The sequence below is a fragment of the Bombina bombina genome, chromosome 6 (genome assembly GCF_027579735.1).
Source record: "Bombina bombina isolate aBomBom1 chromosome 6, aBomBom1.pri, whole genome shotgun sequence".
NCBI lineage: Eukaryota > Metazoa > Chordata > Amphibia > Anura > Bombinatoridae > Bombina > Bombina bombina.
In genome coordinates, this window is record NC_069504.1 from 170,479,851 (window position 1) to 170,500,084 (window position 20,234).

The 20,234-nt window shown below is 39.1% G+C and overlaps 1 protein-coding gene across 1 annotated transcript in view; it reads right to left on the minus strand.

The window, feature by feature from the left end:
- Positions 1-230: 230 nt before the first annotated feature.
- Positions 231-20,234, minus strand: part of WNT16 (Wnt family member 16) — a 39,674-nt gene continuing 19,670 nt past the window's right edge. The window contains exons 3-4 of the mRNA XM_053719770.1: positions 6,317-6,603; positions 231-4,809 (exon numbers count right to left, since the gene is read on the minus strand). Coding sequence (XP_053575745.1) covers positions 4,345-4,809; positions 6,317-6,603 — 752 coding nt within the window. The 3' untranslated portion in view covers positions 231-4,344. The remainder of the gene's footprint in view (positions 4,810-6,316; positions 6,604-20,234) is intronic.

Below are 20,234 nucleotides of genomic sequence, written 5' to 3' on the forward strand. Positions count from 1 at the left end.
GAATCACACACATACTGCACAATACAAAAGAAAAAGAAAAAGTATAATACAAGCTTTTGGTTTCTGAGGCAATACACAAAACTGCATAATTTAAATATATACAAAATGTACATTTTACACAAATAAGAAAAAACAAATGATTTTTACATTTTGAAATTCATAATATTTTCTCTTAAGCTTTTAAAGCCTGTATAAAACATTTTTTTTACATGAAAATATAACATTTTCCTATATAAATACAAAACTGAATAATATGATCAATTTTATTATTTCTAAAAAATATTTTTTGTTTACTTTTTTTGTTGTTTGTTTCTTTTTAAGAACTTTTAAGCTGCTCTAATTTTCTACACTAAATAATTCTTGGGATATAAAACATTTTCTTGGGGTGCATCACAGCACACACAAGTTGCTGTACATTAAAATAGTATACAGAGTTGTATATACATATATAGATTTTTTAAATAGCATGTTAGCATCAGATAAGATACAACAATTAAATGCATGTTTTGCAAACAAAATGACTGTGGCAAGCTTTGTCTTCTCCAGTAACAAATCTGGATTAACTCTTCCAAATAAGAGAAGTGGTGTGGAGAGTATAGCCATTAAAATCCATTGTAGCAAATATGATGTTAATGTATTCAGAAGGTTTTTGCACTTGGTTGGAATGTTACTTTATAGCAAGATTACAGAAAAAAAGATCTTGTAATCAAGAAGTGTTTTATGTCTTTTTTAACTACATTAGCCTGTTAAAAGCTTTTAAGTTTTGCAATACTTATTACATCTCTATTTTTACTGAGAAGAAACAATTACATTCCACAAAGCAAAGCAGTATTTCCCACACCAGCTTTTTCTGTGCTCAGGTGACTTAGTCTATGATTGGCTTAAAAGAAAAATTCTTAAAATCTGTCCTTTTAAGGAGTTGTGAAAGAATAAACTTATAGCAATCTTATAGTAAGTATCTAGAAATGTATCAACAGTTTAGCTACATTTTTTTTAAGTAATAAGAAACCCTATATTTTTATTTTGTGATGCAGATTGAGCGTACAAAAAAGTTTCTAAATTATTTCTGCTATTAAATTTGCTTTGTTCCCAGGGTAAGAATGGAACACTTCATGGCAGGAAATAGTGCTAACATTCTTTAACATTCTTGCATAAGTGCTGCTATATAGTGCTCAAGACACGTGCATGCTCCTGAGCGTAAGTCTCTGCTTTTCAACAAAAGATACCAAGAATGAATAATATTTGATAATAGAATTAGGGAGATTTTTTAATAATTCATGCTCTACTTGAATCATGAAATAGAAAAAAAAATATGGTTTCATGTCCCTTTTATTTTACCCTCACTGATAAGTAAAATGACTGAAAACAAATTGTTTATTTATAAATGCTCTTCAAACCCATTTAGCAAAAATATGAATTTTCTTTAGCATTTTCTTGATGATTACCATAAAACTAGGGTTATTTTTTTTCCCAGTGTGCCATTCACTTAAATCAACTTTTCCCTATTTATTACAATTGTGTGTAAATAAATAAAAATGACTATGCAATTGTGTGATTTTAGTTATTTGGTTACTGTAATAAAAAAGGTTTTCACATTAACCCCTTCATGGTTACAAAGGAGTAAGTTTTAGGATCAATGACATTTCTTGAACATGAGTGAATTATTCCAGATTAATTTATATGCAAAAGTGAATATAATAAACCCTTGTCATGTTTGTGGCTAAGTTTGAATGATAGATTCTATAAGGCATTACTGTGAAAATGAACATAGAGGTTTATGAAAAATCTTTATAAGACTAGAATCTAGCTTGTATTCCACATATTATGGGCTTCATGTACTAAGTAGTGGATGCTGCTATGGAGCCCTTGCAATTGTATATGCTGGCAGTGTCATTCATCGCAAAGGCTTGCAGAATGGTGCTTAAATCAGGAACCTTGTCCGTCCACTGAAAAGATCATGGGGCCCTATGAGCGCACAGATGACTTTTTAATGACTTAAAGAGAAATTAAAGTCAGATTTACAGTTCTATGAATTACAATGTACAATTAAACAACAACAAAAAACCTTCCCATTTGAATTGTATTATCAAATTTAAGTTACTCCTTTCACTTGGTATTCTTTGTTGGAACTTAGCTACTTTCCATGAGAGCATTCTGAAGTAGGCTCATGAGTGTGCATGTGTCTTCTGCAGTTTGTGTAAAACATTTTTACAAACGTTGTTGGGAAAAAAACAGCTGCTATGCATTCCTACAAACACATGCACACTCCTGAGCCTACTTCAGTATGTTCTCCTGGAAAAGAGAGAAGTTCAACAAGAATACTTTGTAAACTGTTTTTTTTTTGTTTTTTGCTTTTTTAAAAAAAAAAAATAAAAAAATATATATATATATTCTGCACTCTCTCCTAATCATTTGCACTATCTCTCCTAATCATGTGTGCACACTCTCCTGATTATGTGCACTGAATCTCGTAATCATGTGCGATCTCTCTCCTAATCATGTTCACTCTCTCGCTTAATTATCTGCGATCTCTCTCCTAATCATGTTCACTCACTCTCCTAATTATTTGTGCACACTCTCCTGATCATGTGCACTGAATCTCGTAATCATGTCCTAATCATGTGCACTCTCTCTCCTAATCATGTGTGCACACTCTCCTGATCATGTGCACTGTATCTCGTAATCATGTGCAATCTCTCTCGTAATCATGTGCAATCTCTCTCCTAATCATGTTCACTCTCTCTCCTAATTATCTGCGCACTCTCTCCTAATCATGTGCACACACTCTCCTAATCATGTTCACTCTCTCTCCTAATCATGTGCACTCACTCCCCTAATCATGTGCGCACACTCTCCTAATCATGTGCGCACACTCTCCTAATCATGTGGGCACATTCTCCTAATCATGTGCACTCTCTCTCCTAATTATTTGCTCACACTCTCCTAATCATGTGCTCTGAATCTCCTAATCATGTGCACTTTCTGGCCTAATCATGTGCACTCTCTCTCCGAATCGTGTGCACTCATTCTCCTAATCATGTGTGCTCTCTCTCCTAATCATGTGCACTTACTCTCCTAATCATGTGCGCTCTCCCTCCTTAACATGTGGGCACACTCTCCTGATCATGTGCTCTAAATCTTCTAATCATGTGCACTCTCTCTCCTAATCATGTGCACTGAATCTCCTAATCATGTGCGCACACTCTCCTAATCATGTGCGCTCATTCTCCAAATCATGTGCGCTCTCTCTCTAAACATGTGAGCACACTCTCCTGATCATGTGCGCTGAATCTCCTAATCATGTGCACTTTCTTGCCTAATCATGTGCACTCTCTCTCCTAAACATGTGGGCACACTCTCCTAATCATGTGCGCTCTCTCTCCTAATTATTTGTTCACACTCTCCTAATCATGTGCACTCATTCTCCTAATTATGCGCTCACTCTCCTAATCATGTATGCTGAATCTCCTAATCATGTGCGCACACTCCCCTAATCATGTGCGTACACTCCCCTAATCATATGCACACACTCCCCTAATCATATGCGCACACTCGCCTAATTATGTGCGCACACTCTCCTAAACATATGTGCTCACTCTCCTAAACATGTGCACACACTCTCCTAGACATGTGCGCACACTCTCCTAAACATATGCACCCACTCTCCTAAACATATGCGCTCCCTCTCCTAATCATGTGTGCTCTCCCTCCTTATCATGTGCGCTCACTCTCCTAATAACGAAAGTTTAATTTTGACTCCCATCTCTCTTTATTAAGTAACTATTGTAGTTGCAAAACATTTATGCTACATTTTAAATAGTAGCTGAAATGTATATTTAGCATCAGATCTTCTGTGCACTGTGGAATTCCCACTGCTGGTATATTCATCTTCAGACTGCCACTTCTAATACTGCACCTTTATCCTTCTTGATTATGAGTGTATGACACTTGCACAGGGCACATTATTTACAAGCAGGATGTTAATATATTACCCAGCATGGCCCACTGAATTACACAGGGGTATCTACTGCTATTTATTGACTTGAGTATTTTTGCATATAAGTTTTATAGTGAACATTGGTTTGCTGTGTTATGTTGATGTCTTCCTGATTGGTTCAGAGGTTCACAAGCCAACTGTGTACCTGCATATGCCCTATGACCTTAGCTGTGAGAAATGCACAGACCTGTATTGGACATGTATATACATTATTGTAGTCCTTAAATTGCGGACTTGTGTGACATTTATGCACATCCAGGTGATCCCTAACAAGTTAATATGTTGTTCTCTAATGTGCAAAAACAACAAAGTTTGTCCTTTTGATTTCTTTTGTTTTCAGGAAAACATTATTTGCAGGTATGAACATCAGTCACGCTTTCACATCGTCTGCATCGCACGTAGCAGCACCACACAAATTTACATTCACATCTTTCAACATTTCTAACAACATGTGTATTGTAACCGCGGCCACAGCAAAGAAGGTTGCAGCCATCTGGTCCATCGGAAGTCCGACTGCATTCCCGTCCATGGGTCCCGGATATCCCCAATTTCCTATCCTCTACACAATAATTAGGAGACCGATTGGTGTACACAAGTTCCTCTTTCCGGATAGGAATCTTTCGATAATTCTTCTCTTTACGCCGTACCTTTCGTTTCAGTCTCTCGGATATCTGGATGCTGCTTTCATATTTATCCTTAAGATAACTGCCAATCTTTTCAAATGAAGACATGGATTTCCAGCAGGTCTTGACAGCACATGACCCAGAAACACCATGGCAACGACAATCCACTGCCATCAGCTTAACCACAGCCTAATGAGGAAAAAAAACATAAATAATAAATTATTAAGCATTGTAGTATTTTCATATTTAATCCCTGTTGGTAAGGATGTATTAAACCTTTAGCTATCACATAGATATGCATATATGTCACATGATTATGCACTTTATGGACTGTATTGACATGTATATACCCAAAATGTGTAACATAGTAAAATAGTAGATGAAGTTGAAAGAAGACAGAAGTCCATGGAGTTTAACCTATACAGATCATACCTGGTTTATAAAAGCTCCAATTGAGTCTAACTTAATCCCATTGAAAAGGTGACCCATTTAACACAATAAATCGTATCCCTGAATTCTGTTTCCAGCCACATGTTTTTAAATCATTTTAAATTAATTTAAGATATTGGCATTCACTACCTACTTAGGCAATGAGTGGACAGATCTTTAGTGATTTTCCTCACAACTTGAGACACAGTTCGTAAGAAGGAAATTGCTTCAATTAGGTAGGTTTTAACATAACACAGCAGATGTATGGCTGTAAGGGAGAGTAAGGAGTTAAAGGGACAGTAAACACCTTGTAATTACAACATTGTCCTGCAGTTTTCCTAAATAGATGAACATATCTGCAGATTCTGAACAATGTTAGCGCAGATTAACACCTTGTTTGGTGCAATAGTTTTTCACCACCACTTTCCATATTTGGAGGAGCCAATAGGGATGGAGTCTGGATATGACATGATTTGTCACTGTCATTGTGTTAACAAAATCTTCATTGTTTAGCTTCAGTAGGAATCATAAGATAAACTGCAAATTGGGGAGAAATATGTATCCAAGTTAAGCTTTGAAGGCTGATGTGTGCTCTTTCAATTTTAAGCTCTAGAAACAAACAATTTTCAGCCTCTAAGTCAAGGAAAGGAGGGCAAAATAAATAAAAGTATACTGTAAAATAATTTTACTATACATAATTAAGTAATTTATCTCCATTAAAATTATTCCTTGTGCTAAATACTTAGGAGGAATAGAAACATGTTACTTCCCCTTGTCACTGGAAGTTTTCTTTTGTAGCCATGTGCTTGATGGCTAATGTTACTTGTCAGTTATAAAGCTGTGTGTGAAAGACAGTCTATGAACACATGAAATCAGCAGCCATGTTTTTTTTAGAAACACTGGATCATTACATCCTGTTTTGGATTCCATCTACCCTGCCCTCATCCTCAGTGTACGCTGCTTTATTTCTTATCTTTGTTGCATGCATTATTTCTGATACAGTGATATTGCTTGGTAGAATGTACCATTTATAATACATTTAATTTTGGAATTTATTATCTCTGATCAAGTTGTATTGCTAGTTACTTGTTAAATAAAGTTTTTGTATACGGTTTCCCTTTGGCCTGAGGTTATCTGTTACCCTGTATCAAAAGCAAAACAATCACCAATCAAAATTGTTGGTGTTAGTGTGCAAATACCCCAAAAAGATGTTCCTTTAAGGCCATGCTTGGAAAACATATATTTGAAATATCAATTCAATGCATACCTGTCTGCCAGCTTCATTATTATGTAGGTGCATTGTTCTTAATACATCAGACTCTGGACCACTTTCATTTTTATATGGGGCATCAAGAAATTTTCTACTGAACCACATTCCATATTGCAGATCATCTGAACAGCCACCCCAGTGCCATCCTTCACTGGCAGAACCACCATTCTGCAGACTCGTGTCACATGAACATTCTGTCATATTTCCGGCACTGCAGGATCTTGTCACTGAATGTACCAGACCTGCTGCGGTCACGGCAGAAATAAATGCTGTTTCCTTTGTGCCTGAAATTGGAAGATAAGAATTAACATTTAAACAGGCTTCATTTCCTTCTAATTTAAATATTTTTTTTTGTTAATATCTTAAAAAGAAACCAAAGAGAAACTCGTTATGACTCATACATCCACCCTGTGGTTATTAAATTAACTTTAATCACAGTTAATGACAAATTAACTTTCATGGAAAGAAAATAATGATGGTTAGAATGATTATGTACTATACTCTATCAATTTCTGAGCAATAATAGAGTTTAAGCTATGTTAAATGAGTAGGTTCTGTAAGAAAGAAACATTTGTAATCATTTTTATATTAGTCTTCATTCAAAAAAACAAAAAACTTTATATATCTGAAGAGATGTTTGTTCAGTAAAAATTTCAATTCCTCTTTATGTGAAATTATTCTAGTTTTAGATTTTTTAAATAAATAATTCCTTCAAATAATAATAAAAAATTAAATTTTCCTAACTAAATAGAAATGAATACAGTACCAATGAGAAATTATTTTGTCTCCTTCATAAAAATGATATGAATTATCCATTAAAAGAGACTCGAACAGAACTTCATCTCACTAATCTGAACTCCGGAGGGTCGGGGCTCCGCTCTGGAATCATTGTGGCACCTTCTAAGTGAGCACCAGCTGAGAGGAAACCCTTCACAGCAAGACCGGAGGGTGCAACACACAGGACGGAATGTCTGGACCGCTACTGTGCAACAACTCATAAGAGACTCAGGACTCATTTAGAACACAGCCTACAGAGACCTTCTGCTAATGACCGGATTTATAAGACCGGTACTATCGCGGGACATAGGTGAGACTATCATACAGGCTGGAAATTGTGTTAGAGGAGCTGCTGTACGTGTGATCTCCATAGTCTCCCTTACTACACACGTATAATACCATTGTGGGCTACAAGGCTCTACAAATAGGGAAAGCTACACAGAGGTTGAGTAAACATTGGGGGCAGTATATTTTTATTTTTCTGTTAGTTCCCCCACTTGCCATACATGAGATTAACTGCCTTGATTTGTTTGGAAAACACTAAGGGAAGTCAGCAACAGGAATATTGCCCTCAGATATAAAGGCCATAAATACTAGAGAGAATTCCAGAAAGGAGCTATAAAACTACTTTGGCCAGTGGAATCAGCTGGACCTCTAGGCCTTACCCACGTGGCATACAATTACCACATACTAGACTGACACAGACAGGCCACTCCTGACCCCTCCTAGGAGCTGGATTTTGGACAGATTGCTTTGAGACCAAGCTACTACCAGACATCCTGGAATAATCAGGGAAAACCCCCAGCTTCTTTGTATTGCCATAGCCGGCGGTGCTTTACCACGCTGCTGGTCTCTGCCCTAGCCCTACTAAATATAGAGGGACTACACTATACACTTAAGTAGTGAACCAGAGTAACCTATATTGCATTCTTCCAGTGCAGCAATACCCTGAGGTCACCAACCCGTTTGTATTGCTGCCAGTGATGTAGTGTCTCTCCTCACCCTTTCTCATTCCTAACATAAGAGCGGGTCATATCCTCTATCCTTTTCCCGTCAGCGCCTAGTGGTGGCATAGTCCCTGAGGAGGGACACATATTTGAGTCTGGCAGCATTCTAAGTGCACTTTTGGCCTGGGCGGCGGTAACCAGTATCACAAACTGCCTCACAGTATGCCCTGTTTCATAGCCCCTTACTGGGAGTAACCATGGCTTAACACTTTAAGTCCATATCCACCTGGGGGGCCGGTGCAGAGTCTTGGGGCCTCCTATAGCCAAATCCCGAATTGCAGAATTTAACATGCCACAGAGAAACAGAAAGAAACATTCTATTGCGCTACCTAAGAAATCCTTGGCTGATCCCTTTAAGGCAGCTATAATACCTGAGAGCACGCTGCAAAGCCCGGTGATAGTTTCTCAACTTGAACCCCAGATCCAGACTACAGCAATGCCCTCAACTTCAACTTCAACTTCTTCAGCTAAAATGACTGACACCACAGTCTCTGAAATTGTTGACACTCTTACCGAAAGAATGAAAAATCTGGACGAGACACTCACTAAAACGATCCGTGGCTCTGTTGCTGAGCTGCGTAGACACATTGGAGCTATGCATGAACGTACTGAAGCATTAGAACTTAAACAGGAAGATTTAGCCATAGAACAAGCTAACTTAATTTCTTACTCGAAGAATATAGTGGAGCATGTAGATGTCATTGAGGCCAAGGTGGCAGACCTCGAAGATCGTTCACAACGAAACAATCTTAGGTTCCGGGTATCCCAGAAGATGTGTCCCCCAGTGAGCTTGGAGACTTTATACTGGAATATTGTAAACATCTCAAATCAGCCACTAGCCCATCCGAATCCCTCATAGATAGGGCACACAGACTCCCAAGAGGTAGAAACGTCTCAGCTGACGTCTCATGCTTTCATTACTTTACGTACAAAGAACAAATACTTAAATCAGCCTTCAACACTTCCTCCTTGCCAGAGGGTGTCAGAAAAATCCAGGGTTTTCCGGATTTGTCCCAGTACACAATGAAAAAGTGAAATTCTTTCAGGGAAATCATGACTATACTTCGGAAGAAAGAAGTCAAATACAGATGGGGATACCCGACTAAACTCCTGATCCACAAGGATAGATTGTTAATCACGCTGGACAACCCCTCCCGAGGAAAAGAACTCCTAGACCGTTGGTTCCAGGAGCCTTCAGGACCCCTGAATCATCTGCGGGCTCGGTCCCCAGAGACCCAGGACGCTACAACTCCAGCTCATCATAGGCCTGAGAGGCTCAGCCCAATGGCTAAGGAATGGGATCCCCTCGCACAGAGACTACAAGCCCCAAATGTTAAACATCAAAACCAGGAATTAGACTCTGTCTTGAACTGATTGAACTGTTGCTCATTTATGTTTCTGGACTCCACAAGCTGTGAACTAAGATGATCAGAGAACGTCGACTAGTAATGTATATCCTTTCTTTGTTATAATGTTTTTATACACTTGTTATTCATATGTTTTCATATATAGCTATACCTGCTAATCCCCTGATGTTAGGCCCTTTATGGCCCTAGGCGAGTTTTTGTTGCAGGGGTAATCCCAACATGCCTTCTAGTTCAGTTGAGGAGGCCTATTACTTGATATCTGTTATATACATCCACACACCAGACTGTCATGATACCAATGCTAGGATGCGCTTTCAGGATGACTAGTGGAACCCCCCATAATTGGGAGAAAGGTTCCCAATGGTTTCTGACATTGAGCTAGGCGACTTAACGTATGACGAGATACCCCCTAGATTATCTAATAGGTTGGGATACAGCTATCACTCTGCCGACTGCACAACAAATTATAGGTCCTGATTTAGATCCAGATGCCCAATTTTATAACATAGGGACTCCTTAAGGGTCCGGCAGTTTACATTCTGGGAACCGGAAAGCTACACCATATAAGATATATATTTTTCTAGACACAGGACTTACCGGACCCCACAAGTTAGTTTCTACCCGGGTTGAAATAACTAATAAAAGATTAGGGGTATATTCTATGATGACCTAGACATATTACCAGAGGGACCGGGAAATAGATTCATCCCAATGACAGCAGATCTAATAACCATTAGCCTTCTGACTGATAAGTTCATTTAATGCTGAGATAGACCTGGAGAAAAGGCACCATTATTTCTAGGAATTACATATAGGCTTAGACCAGATAGCTTTATCCACTATCATGATGCCGCACTATTTTATAACACTAAATTTGTTAATGTTTCTCAAGGTTATGCTATGTTCAGACTGTATTTACTGTAGTATGTCGTTGTTTTCCGTTTTTTCTCTTTGTTTCTTTTCTAATAGAGTTCATGTTGGTCAATCCCCTCCCTCTTATGATACTATTGATTCATGGTTATGTTTCAGGGCACTTCTTCAGCAATTATTTTTTAATGGCCCTTGCACTAAGATCTTATCTCAGGGTGAATAGCTTTCTAGGCCCCATAAGATGCCGATTGTTTCATTTAACTTCCATTTTAATAGTGTCCCCCCGGTGGATAGGCTCCTATATTCTATTATATTATATTATACTGTGATATTATAATATTTTGTACTCTATTCTATTTTATATCGTAGCCCACCCCCTCCTAGCCAACTGCCCATGATAATAACAAGCCCAGGCCTCTTTATTTTCGGAGGCTCTATATGAGGAGATATGTAATGGTAATATGTAAGCTGAATAATCACAAATTTACACTGGTTAATATCTATGCCCCCAATCAGGGGCAATTGAAATTTCTTAGAAAGACCTTTGCTTTGGTCGATAAAATTAAACAAGGAACCGTCCTCATAGGAGGAGATTTCAATTTAGTATGGGAACCAGAACTGGATAAGAAAATTTCCGGTTCGGGTTCTGGCGATGCCCATATCAATTCCTCTGCTCCATGGTTCCGAGACTTGGTCTGCCAGTTTCAGCTTTTTGATGTCTGGTGCTCTCTGACAGGGATTATTCATATTTATCCCCGACACATAGATCTTATTCTTGGATAGATTACTTTTTTACGGATTCGTGGACTTTGAATGATGTCCGCACAGCTAAAATATCTCCTTGTTCATGGTCGGACCATGATGTGGTAACCATCACACTCCCGGGTAATGCAGCGCTCACATCCAGACCTAGATGGGAATTCCCGCAATTTCTCTGGGCGGATCCACTATTCCTGGGGTCGCTACAAGAGGCAACCACTGACTTTTTCTGACATAATTCGGAAGAAGACACCTCCCAACAGACTAGATGGGGCGCGTTCAAAGCATACATTCAAGGCTTCTGTATTAGCAACCTGGCTAAAGCCAAAAAAGAGGGAAATGCTAAGGCAGTCATTCTCATCCAGAGAGATTGAGAATGTTCTAAAGCAGATACAAAACAACAAAGCCCCTGGACCTGACGGCTTCACGGGGACATTCTACAAGAAACTGAAGCCGCAACTCATGGGAATATTGAAGAACCTCTTTAATGAGATTAGGGAATCGGGAGAGATTCACAGGGAATTTCTGGAAGTTACTATTATTCCCATCCCCAAGCCAGGAAAAGATCAAACAGAATGTGGTAACTATCGTTTCATATCCCTCATTAAATTGGATACTAAGCTTTATACGAAGCTAATCGCCAACAGAATTGTCCACCTACTCCCTACAATACTACATTACGACCAAGTCGGATTTACGTTAGGTAGACAGGGGCCAGATAATACGAGGTGGTTGATCTCAGTCTTTACGGAAGCAAATAGACTTGACATCCCCATGGTGGCCCTGTCGTTGGACGCCGAAAAAGCCTTCAACAGGGTCAGATGGGATTACATCTGGGCAGTCCTTCGTTCCTTTGGGTTCCCTGAACCCTTCATTACAGCATTTAGGACCTTATACTCAGCCCCTCATGCGAGAGTGAGGAGCATGGTATTTTGCTCTTCAGAATTTCCAATCAGTAATGGAACTAGGCAAGGTTGCCCCTCTTGCCACTTATCTTTGCACTGGTAATGGAACCTTTCACCCAGAGAATCAGACAGTTTGACCTAATCACAGGGGTACCCATTCTATCGCCATCAGAAAAGATTGTCCTTTTTGCAGATGACGTGACCCTACTCCTAACGGCACCACTGACTTCCATACCTGCAGTCTTTAACATGATTCACCACTTCGGTGAACTAAGCTACTATAAAATTAACTACACCAAGATGGAGGGATATCCCATACAGATTGATCAACCCACCCTATTGCGGCTTTGGTCTCTCTATTCCTTTTCATGGTCTACACAGAACCTTAAGCACCTCGGTATACTCTTGAGTGCGGACCCTGACCGGATAATCCGAGACAATTATAGCTTACTGCTTCATAATCTCAGATGTCTAATAGAAAAGTGGGACTTTAAAGAACTATACTGGTTAGGTAGGGTTGCCTCGGTTAAAATGTCCCTGCTCCCGAAGGTTCTGTATATATTTAGATGCATCCCGCTTAATGTTCCGAAACCCACTCTGTTCCATATACATAAACTCTTTGCTAACTACATTTGCCAACACAAGAATCATAGAATAGCCTATAATACACTGCATAGATCATTCCCCTGGGGGGGGGGGGGGAGGTAGCTGCACCCAACATTTCTAATTACTACGAGGCAGCAAGGTTATCTCACATTACTGTGTGGAGCATCAAAGAAGATAGACCGGGCTGGTATCTCCTAGAGGCCTCGGGGATACCGGAAGGCCTGGAAATGATAGACTTAATTTGGGTCCCTAACGGTAGGAAACTAAAACCCCTCCTACATAATGTTGTGGTGAAACATAACCTGTTAATCTGGGAATCCTTAAGAAATCGATTATTGATTGCCCCCCACCCTTTACCAATACATAGCACAGTGGGTGCTTTTTGGGACCTTAAGAATATCCACTCGCATGACTGGGTACTGAGAGGATACTCTGTTGTTGGAGATTTTTTTGATCAGCGTCAAACTCTTGACCTTACATCGATACAGGCCAGGTTTTACCCGACGCCACCCTGGTTTCCTTTTGAATCCATAAGAGTCCTCAGCTTTCTAAAGACATGGGGCTTTCTCACTACTTCTACTAGGAAAACTACTCCATGGGAGATCAGATGGAGTAAAGGCTCTAAGCACTGTAAACCCCTTACATTGTACTATAATCTACTCCTATCTGACCTTACCCAGGGGATACCATGGCAGTATAAGGCATGGATTAGGGAGGTAGGTACCAACATTCCTGATCAGGATTGGGACAATGCTATTTCTCTCACAAAAAAGACCATACACTGTGTCACTATGCTAGAAGTCTATATTAAGGTACTACTGAAGTGGCACAGAACCCCTGCTAGACTCGCCAAAATGTATCTGGGATCCTCACCCCTGTGTTGGCATGAGTGTGGGGAGGAAGGGACTGATCTTCACATCTGGTGGGAGTGTCCGAAGATATCTTCACTCTGGAGAGAAGTTAAAGATATGTGCGACTCCTTACATTTAACGACTCAGATAACACCACTTAGTGCTCTCTTACATATAATGGCAGGAGATACAACCCAGATCTTGAGGAGACTGCTGGTATACATTTTCACAGCAACTAAGCTATGTATAGCATGATCCTGAAAATCCCCCGAACCCCCAAGCCTTTAAGAAATCAAGGGTGTGATCGACTATATGGCAAATATGGAGAGACACTTCTTCAACTCGATTGATCCAATGTACACATATTGGCTAATATGGGACGCTTGGCTACATAAATAGGGAAACTTCGTATACATATCAATAACCAGTCCATTTCCCCTTCCCTTTTTTTTTTCTTTTTTCTCTTCCCTATTCCCTCTTCCCCACCTATCCTCTCCACTCTTTCCCTATTCCATTTCTTCCCTAACCTAACCTATATCCTAATTTTTTTAGGTCAACTTATGGACACCCACCAACCTAGCGATCATTTGTAATGAATATGAATTATCTATGTGGGTTTTATATCACTAAAGGTTCTATTAGATAGGCCCATTACAGACTATACAACCGATTATTTAATGATAATGTGACATATCACATTTCTCTATTCTGTTTTGGATAACATGAACAGTTTATATGCCAACATATTATTATTTCGAAAAATTTGTATACTGCTGAAATTGTTGCATGATGTTCCATATAGAAAGTGTTTTTCTTTCTTGTATACACCTGAAATTGATGACTATGTTTACCTACCCTATATCCTATTCTTTGTGGTCCATTTACTGGCACTCAACAACCTAGTGACCATTTGTAATGAACACTACTTATGTATGTGGGTTTTATATGACTAAAGGTTCTGTTAGATAGGCCCATTAAAGATCATACAACTGATTATTTACTGATATTGTGACATACCACTTTGTTTATTCTGTTCTGGACAATATGAATAGTTTATATGCTAACATACTATTATTATCTCAAAAAAATAGTATTCTGGTGAAAATGTTGAATGATGTTCCATATAGAAAATGTTTTTAATTCATGTATACACCTGAACTTGATGACTATGTTTATCCATTAAAATAGCCAGGGTAAATATGGATTGCTCAACTTGTAAACCAGAAAAATATGTGCACTTTTAGGATTAATGCCAAAAAGAAAGTGGTTCCACACTCCGTAAGATAAAAATTCAAAATTTTATTCAAAAATATTTAAAAATTAGAAAATGTGACAGCCTGACACCTGATTAGTAGTGAGAGAGGAAAGCGCAGCACACAGGCTTACACGTTTCGGCAGTTTCCCGTATTTATAGCCTGGTGTGTCTGTACCCTCCATATCTTTTTAAACCATTAAGAGCTTACTGATAGGTTAAAACAAGCACTCATACCTCCCTCTCATTAGTAGCACCTGTGGAATATTAATCTTTAATTTAACTGTTTCATGTTATGTTTACTAATCACAATGTAGTGATGTTTTCTACCTATGTTTATGGTGTCAAATTTAGTATATACTCCTTGAGACTGTTTACTTGACACTGTGATATACATAATTTATTCATAGGTAGATTCAAATTTGTTATATACTCCTTGATTATGTTTACTTGACACTGTGATATGTATGACTCATTCATAGGTGGGGGGGTTTGTCTGGGGAGGGGGGGAAAGTGGGTTTAGACCCTATTTGTTGGGAAACAATGCTATTCAAATTTGTAAATTTACTTTATGTAGGCATACTTGAATATGTCAATACCTTAATAAAGATGATTCTTTGATTTTTGTTTTAAAATATGTAATCCCTTCATTGTATATGGACCATATCATTTATATTATCATTTTTTTCTTAGTTCTCTTGGTATCTTTTGTTGAGCACTAGATGGTGGCACTATTCCCTGCCATGTAGTGCTTCAGATGCCCATTTAGGTATCTCTTCAACACAGAATATCAAGGGAACAAAGCAAATTTGATAATAGATGTAAATTGTAAACTTTTTTAAAGACACAAACACTTTAAGGTAGTTTTATAAAATGATAATTCATATATAACAAAAAAAATGTTTAATATACTTTCCTGATTAATTTGTCCACTTTTCCTGTAACTCCATGCTGAAACTGTGGGCATTTTAGTCCCTGTTAGAAATGGAAGTGCAGAACACTTACAATCCACAAAGCCATTGGCTGCACACTCTAGCGACCTATTTATAACTGTCCCTAATTAGCCAAAGCAGAGAAAGTAACCTAAGTTACAACATGGCAGCTCCCATTATTTTATACACACTAAAACTTTACACTTATTTTGTCACTATTTAAACAACTAATGACACTTTCAAAAATACATCTACATGTTATTCTCAGACTAATCTTTTCTTTGAATGCTTTATTCTATCTAGCATGTGTTTAGTGTTTAATGACCCTTTAAAAGGGTATGCTTTGTCTGAATCACAAAATAATTTTTTGGGTTTCATATCCCTTTACATAAAAGTCAATTTCAAGCAAAAGCATTACTGCAATATAAATGTGTATTTCCAAAATGCTTCTTTTAAAATGTATAGCTGCTTTAGTTATATCTTTCATCATTCCCTTTTCTTCATTCAGAAAGAACAAATGCGCGTCCTTCAACTGTATACAAGGGGGGGGGGGCTATAAACAATATTATTATTATTATTATTATTATACTTTATTTATGAAGCGCCATCATATTCCGCAGCGCTGTCCATGGATACAGATCATTTAAATAAAACAATAGTATAAAACTTCTAAGACTAAGAGACAGGACAGAATTTACAAACACATACAAGAGGAATCGAGGGCCCTATTCCCGTGGGAACTTACAATCTAGAAGGGTAGGAGGTTGAGAAACAGGAGGTGAGGACTGCAAGATTGAGAAATATGTTAATGCAGAGTTAGAGGAGGGAAATGTTGTTAGGTAAAAGGAATATTATTGAGTTGGGTGGTAGGCATCTCTGAACAGAAAAGTCTTCAATATAATGTATAATAGAAGCACTGATAACTATTATAAGAAATACTTCTAAATGGATTTGAAATACAATTTAGTACATTTGAATCTGATTTAATGTCCCTTTTAAAGAAGTAAAACCTAGATTTTAAGGACATCTATGTTTCCTATTGATGCATCTTACTGTTTAGTACTAAGTATTACTAGCCCTGTCACAAGGATGCAAAAGCTTATCCTATTAATTAATTCCTTTGGATCCTTCCCCTATCATACCAAATAAACTTTGAGTCTTTTTAGTAAATAAAATAAAAAAAGGTGAAGAAAATGAAAAATGGAAGTATTGTTTTACTGCTGTTTTTTTAGCACTCCTATAAATTACAATAAATACAGTTATTATTTTAAAGTGATTTAAAGGGACACTCAAGTCAAAATACAACACTATCGGTTACACCCCTCACCCCTATTTCCTGGCCGATAACAGCAGACGTCGGCTTCAGGTGCCAGGGGTGTATAAACCATACTAACAAATGCGTTTCCGCCTGAAAACAGCCTTTCTCAATGTTAAAAAATAACTAAGTGTGGACAAACAAAGCTTATCTCGGACATTCCTTATAATCCCAATGAACTTCCGTATCAGCCAATCAGGATAAGATGCATCATTAGGAACCCAAAACGTTTGTTCTCCACTTTCAATACTCTTCTCTGCCCTCCCCCACCTCCTAATACAACTTCTCTGTCAGCTCAAGACTTTGCCAACCACTTCGATAACAAAATCAACTCCATCAGAAATGAAATCAGCTCTCAACATAATTCCATTCCCTCACCCCCTCAAATGCTCTCAATCAACCACAACCCACATAACCTGAAACTTAGCTCATTCTCCCCTGTTACTGAGGAAGAGGTTTCGGCACTTATACTGCGCTCTCACCTCGCTAACTGTCCCCTTGACCCTATCCCCTCACAGCTACTCCCCTCCCTCTCTGCCACCCTTACCCCTATACTCACACACACTTTCAACCTCTCCTTCAGCACCAGTATATTTCCCTCATCGCTGAAACATGCACTGGTCACACCTATCCTCAAAAAACCTTCCCTTGATCCTACCTCCCCATCCAACTACCGCCCTATTTCCCTCCTCCCTCTTGCATCAAAGCTTCTCGAAAAACTAGCTTATGCACACCTTTCCCATTTCCTTACAATAAACTCCCTCCTTGACCCACTGCAATCTGGATTTCATCCCCATCACTCCACAGAAACAGCAATTGTTAAGGTTACCAACGACCTACTTACAGCAAAATCAAAAGGCCACTTCTCTCTGCTTATTCTCCTTGATCTGTCCGCAGCCTTTGACACTGTTGACCACCCTCTCTTGCTCCAAACCCTCCAATCCTTCGGCATATGTGACACAGCCCTCTCGTGGCTCTCTTCCTACCTGTCAAACCGTACCTTTAGTGTAGCCTTCTCTGGGGCCTCCTCTGCCCCGTCACCACTTCCTGTCGGAGTACCCCAAGGCTCTGTCCTCGGTCCCCTTCTCTTCTCAATCTACACGTCATCACTAGGTTCCCTAATAAAGTCCCATGGTTTACAATATCATTTGTATGCCGACGACACCCAAATCTACTTCTCTGCACCAGACCTTTCTCCTTCCTTGCTAACCCGTGTCATTAACTGTCTTTCTCACATCTCCAACTGGATGTCCTCTCACTACCTCAAGCTAAATCTCTCCAAAACTGAGCTCCTTATTTTCCCCCCTTCTTCAAAACTCTCCACCTCCAATCTCTCTATAACTGTCGACAACTGCATCATTACCCCTACCCCCCATGCCCGATGTCTCGGGGTCACATTTGACTCAGATCTTTCTTTCACTCCTCACATTCAGTCTTTGGCTAAAGCCTGCCGCTTCCACCTTAAAAACATCTCTAAAATTAGACACTTCCTTACACAAGACACAACTAAGATTTTAATCCACTCTCTCATCCTCTCCCGCCTCGATTACTGCAACTCTGTCCTCTCTGGTCTCCCCACCTACCGCCTAGCTCCTTTACAATCCTTAATGAATGCCTCTGCCAGACTCATCTTCCTTACAAGCCGCTCTTCATCTACTGCACCTCTCTGCCAATCTCTTCACTGGCTTCCTCTTGCCTCTAGGATCAAACACAAAATTCTCACTCTGACATACAAAGCCCTCAACTGCACTGCTCCCCCCTATATCTCAGATTTTGTCTCCAGATACTCTCCTTCCCGTCCCCTTCGCTCTGCTCAAGACCTCCTACTCTCCTCCTCTCTTGTCACCTCATCACACTCCCGTTTACAGGACTTCTCCAGACTGGCTCCCATCTTGTGGAACTCTCTGCCTCGCTCCACAAGACTCTCTTCTAGTTTTAAAAGCTTCAAGTGCTCCCTAAAGACTCTACTGTTCAGGGATGCATACAACCTACGCTAACCTTACTTTATACCAGTTCCTCTCCTCCATTACTATCCCCTGAACCCCCCTAGCATGTAAGCTTAAGAGTCCAGCTGTTTGTTGATCACCTTCTCAAGAGCTGACTACAACAGTGCAACTCTTGGCAGGGCCCTCTACCCATTTGATCCCTATAACTGTTTTTTTTGTACTCCGCATTTGTTAATAGCGCTGCGGAATCTGTTGGCGCTCTAAAAATAACCGATAATAATAATAAAATAATAATAATCCGTCCCCTTCTGCCGTGTTGGTACCGACTTGATTGGGTCAACATGCTATGACTCTATGTTGACATCTCCATGCTGCTTTATGACTTAAATGCTGCATTAAGTCACGAAGCAGCATGGATATATCAACATAGAGTCATAGCATGTGGACCCAATCAACGCATCAAGCTGGTACCAATGCCCCTGCCCTAGGAAATACATTTCTAAGATGGCAGAAGGGGGCGGATCCTAATGACGCATTGTGTCATCATTGGCTGATATGGAAGTTCATTGGGATTATAAGGAATGTCTTAGATAAGCTCAGTTTGTCCACACTTTGTTATTGTTTAACATTGAGAAAGGCCGTTCACAGGCTGCACCGCGCTTGTTAGTATGGTTTATATACCCCTGGCACCTGAATCCGACGTATGCTGTTATTGGCCAGAAAACAGGGGTGTGTGTAACCGATAGTTTTGTTTGAATATGGTGGTTGGTTTAAGTAACAGGGTTTCCTGTACGTTTTATTTTTGAATATTAAAGGTTATATTTTAACTAATACTATTACTTAGAGGTGGAGTGCTAGAACTCCTTTTTGTGCCCTATATTTCTCTCTTGGATTTTGGGGTAATTTGTAAATCATTATTATTAGAGGGTAGCCCCAGCTCTAGTTTTTACTAGGTCTTTGCCTCTTTGATTGTTCACAGTGCCAGTATCTTCCTTTTGTGTATTCGCTGATGTCTGTCACATGATACAAGGGGCCGGAAAATGGGAGAACAAATAAATTGTGTAGAAAAAAATATCTACTGCTTATTTGAAATTTAGAGTAGGTCTTTTTATTATGCACTATTATTATTATGCATTATGGATTTCCACTACATTGAGTGGTTCTTTAACATTATTGGTAGTAGCCAAATTGACCAGTGGGTGGCTGAAGAGACTGTTATGTATTGAAGACATACTGATTTTCTAGTTAAACACATTGCTGTGGCAGATTGGTGTAGCTTTCAGCGGTCTGTCTAAGACTAGGATATAATGTAGCACAAATAGTGAAGT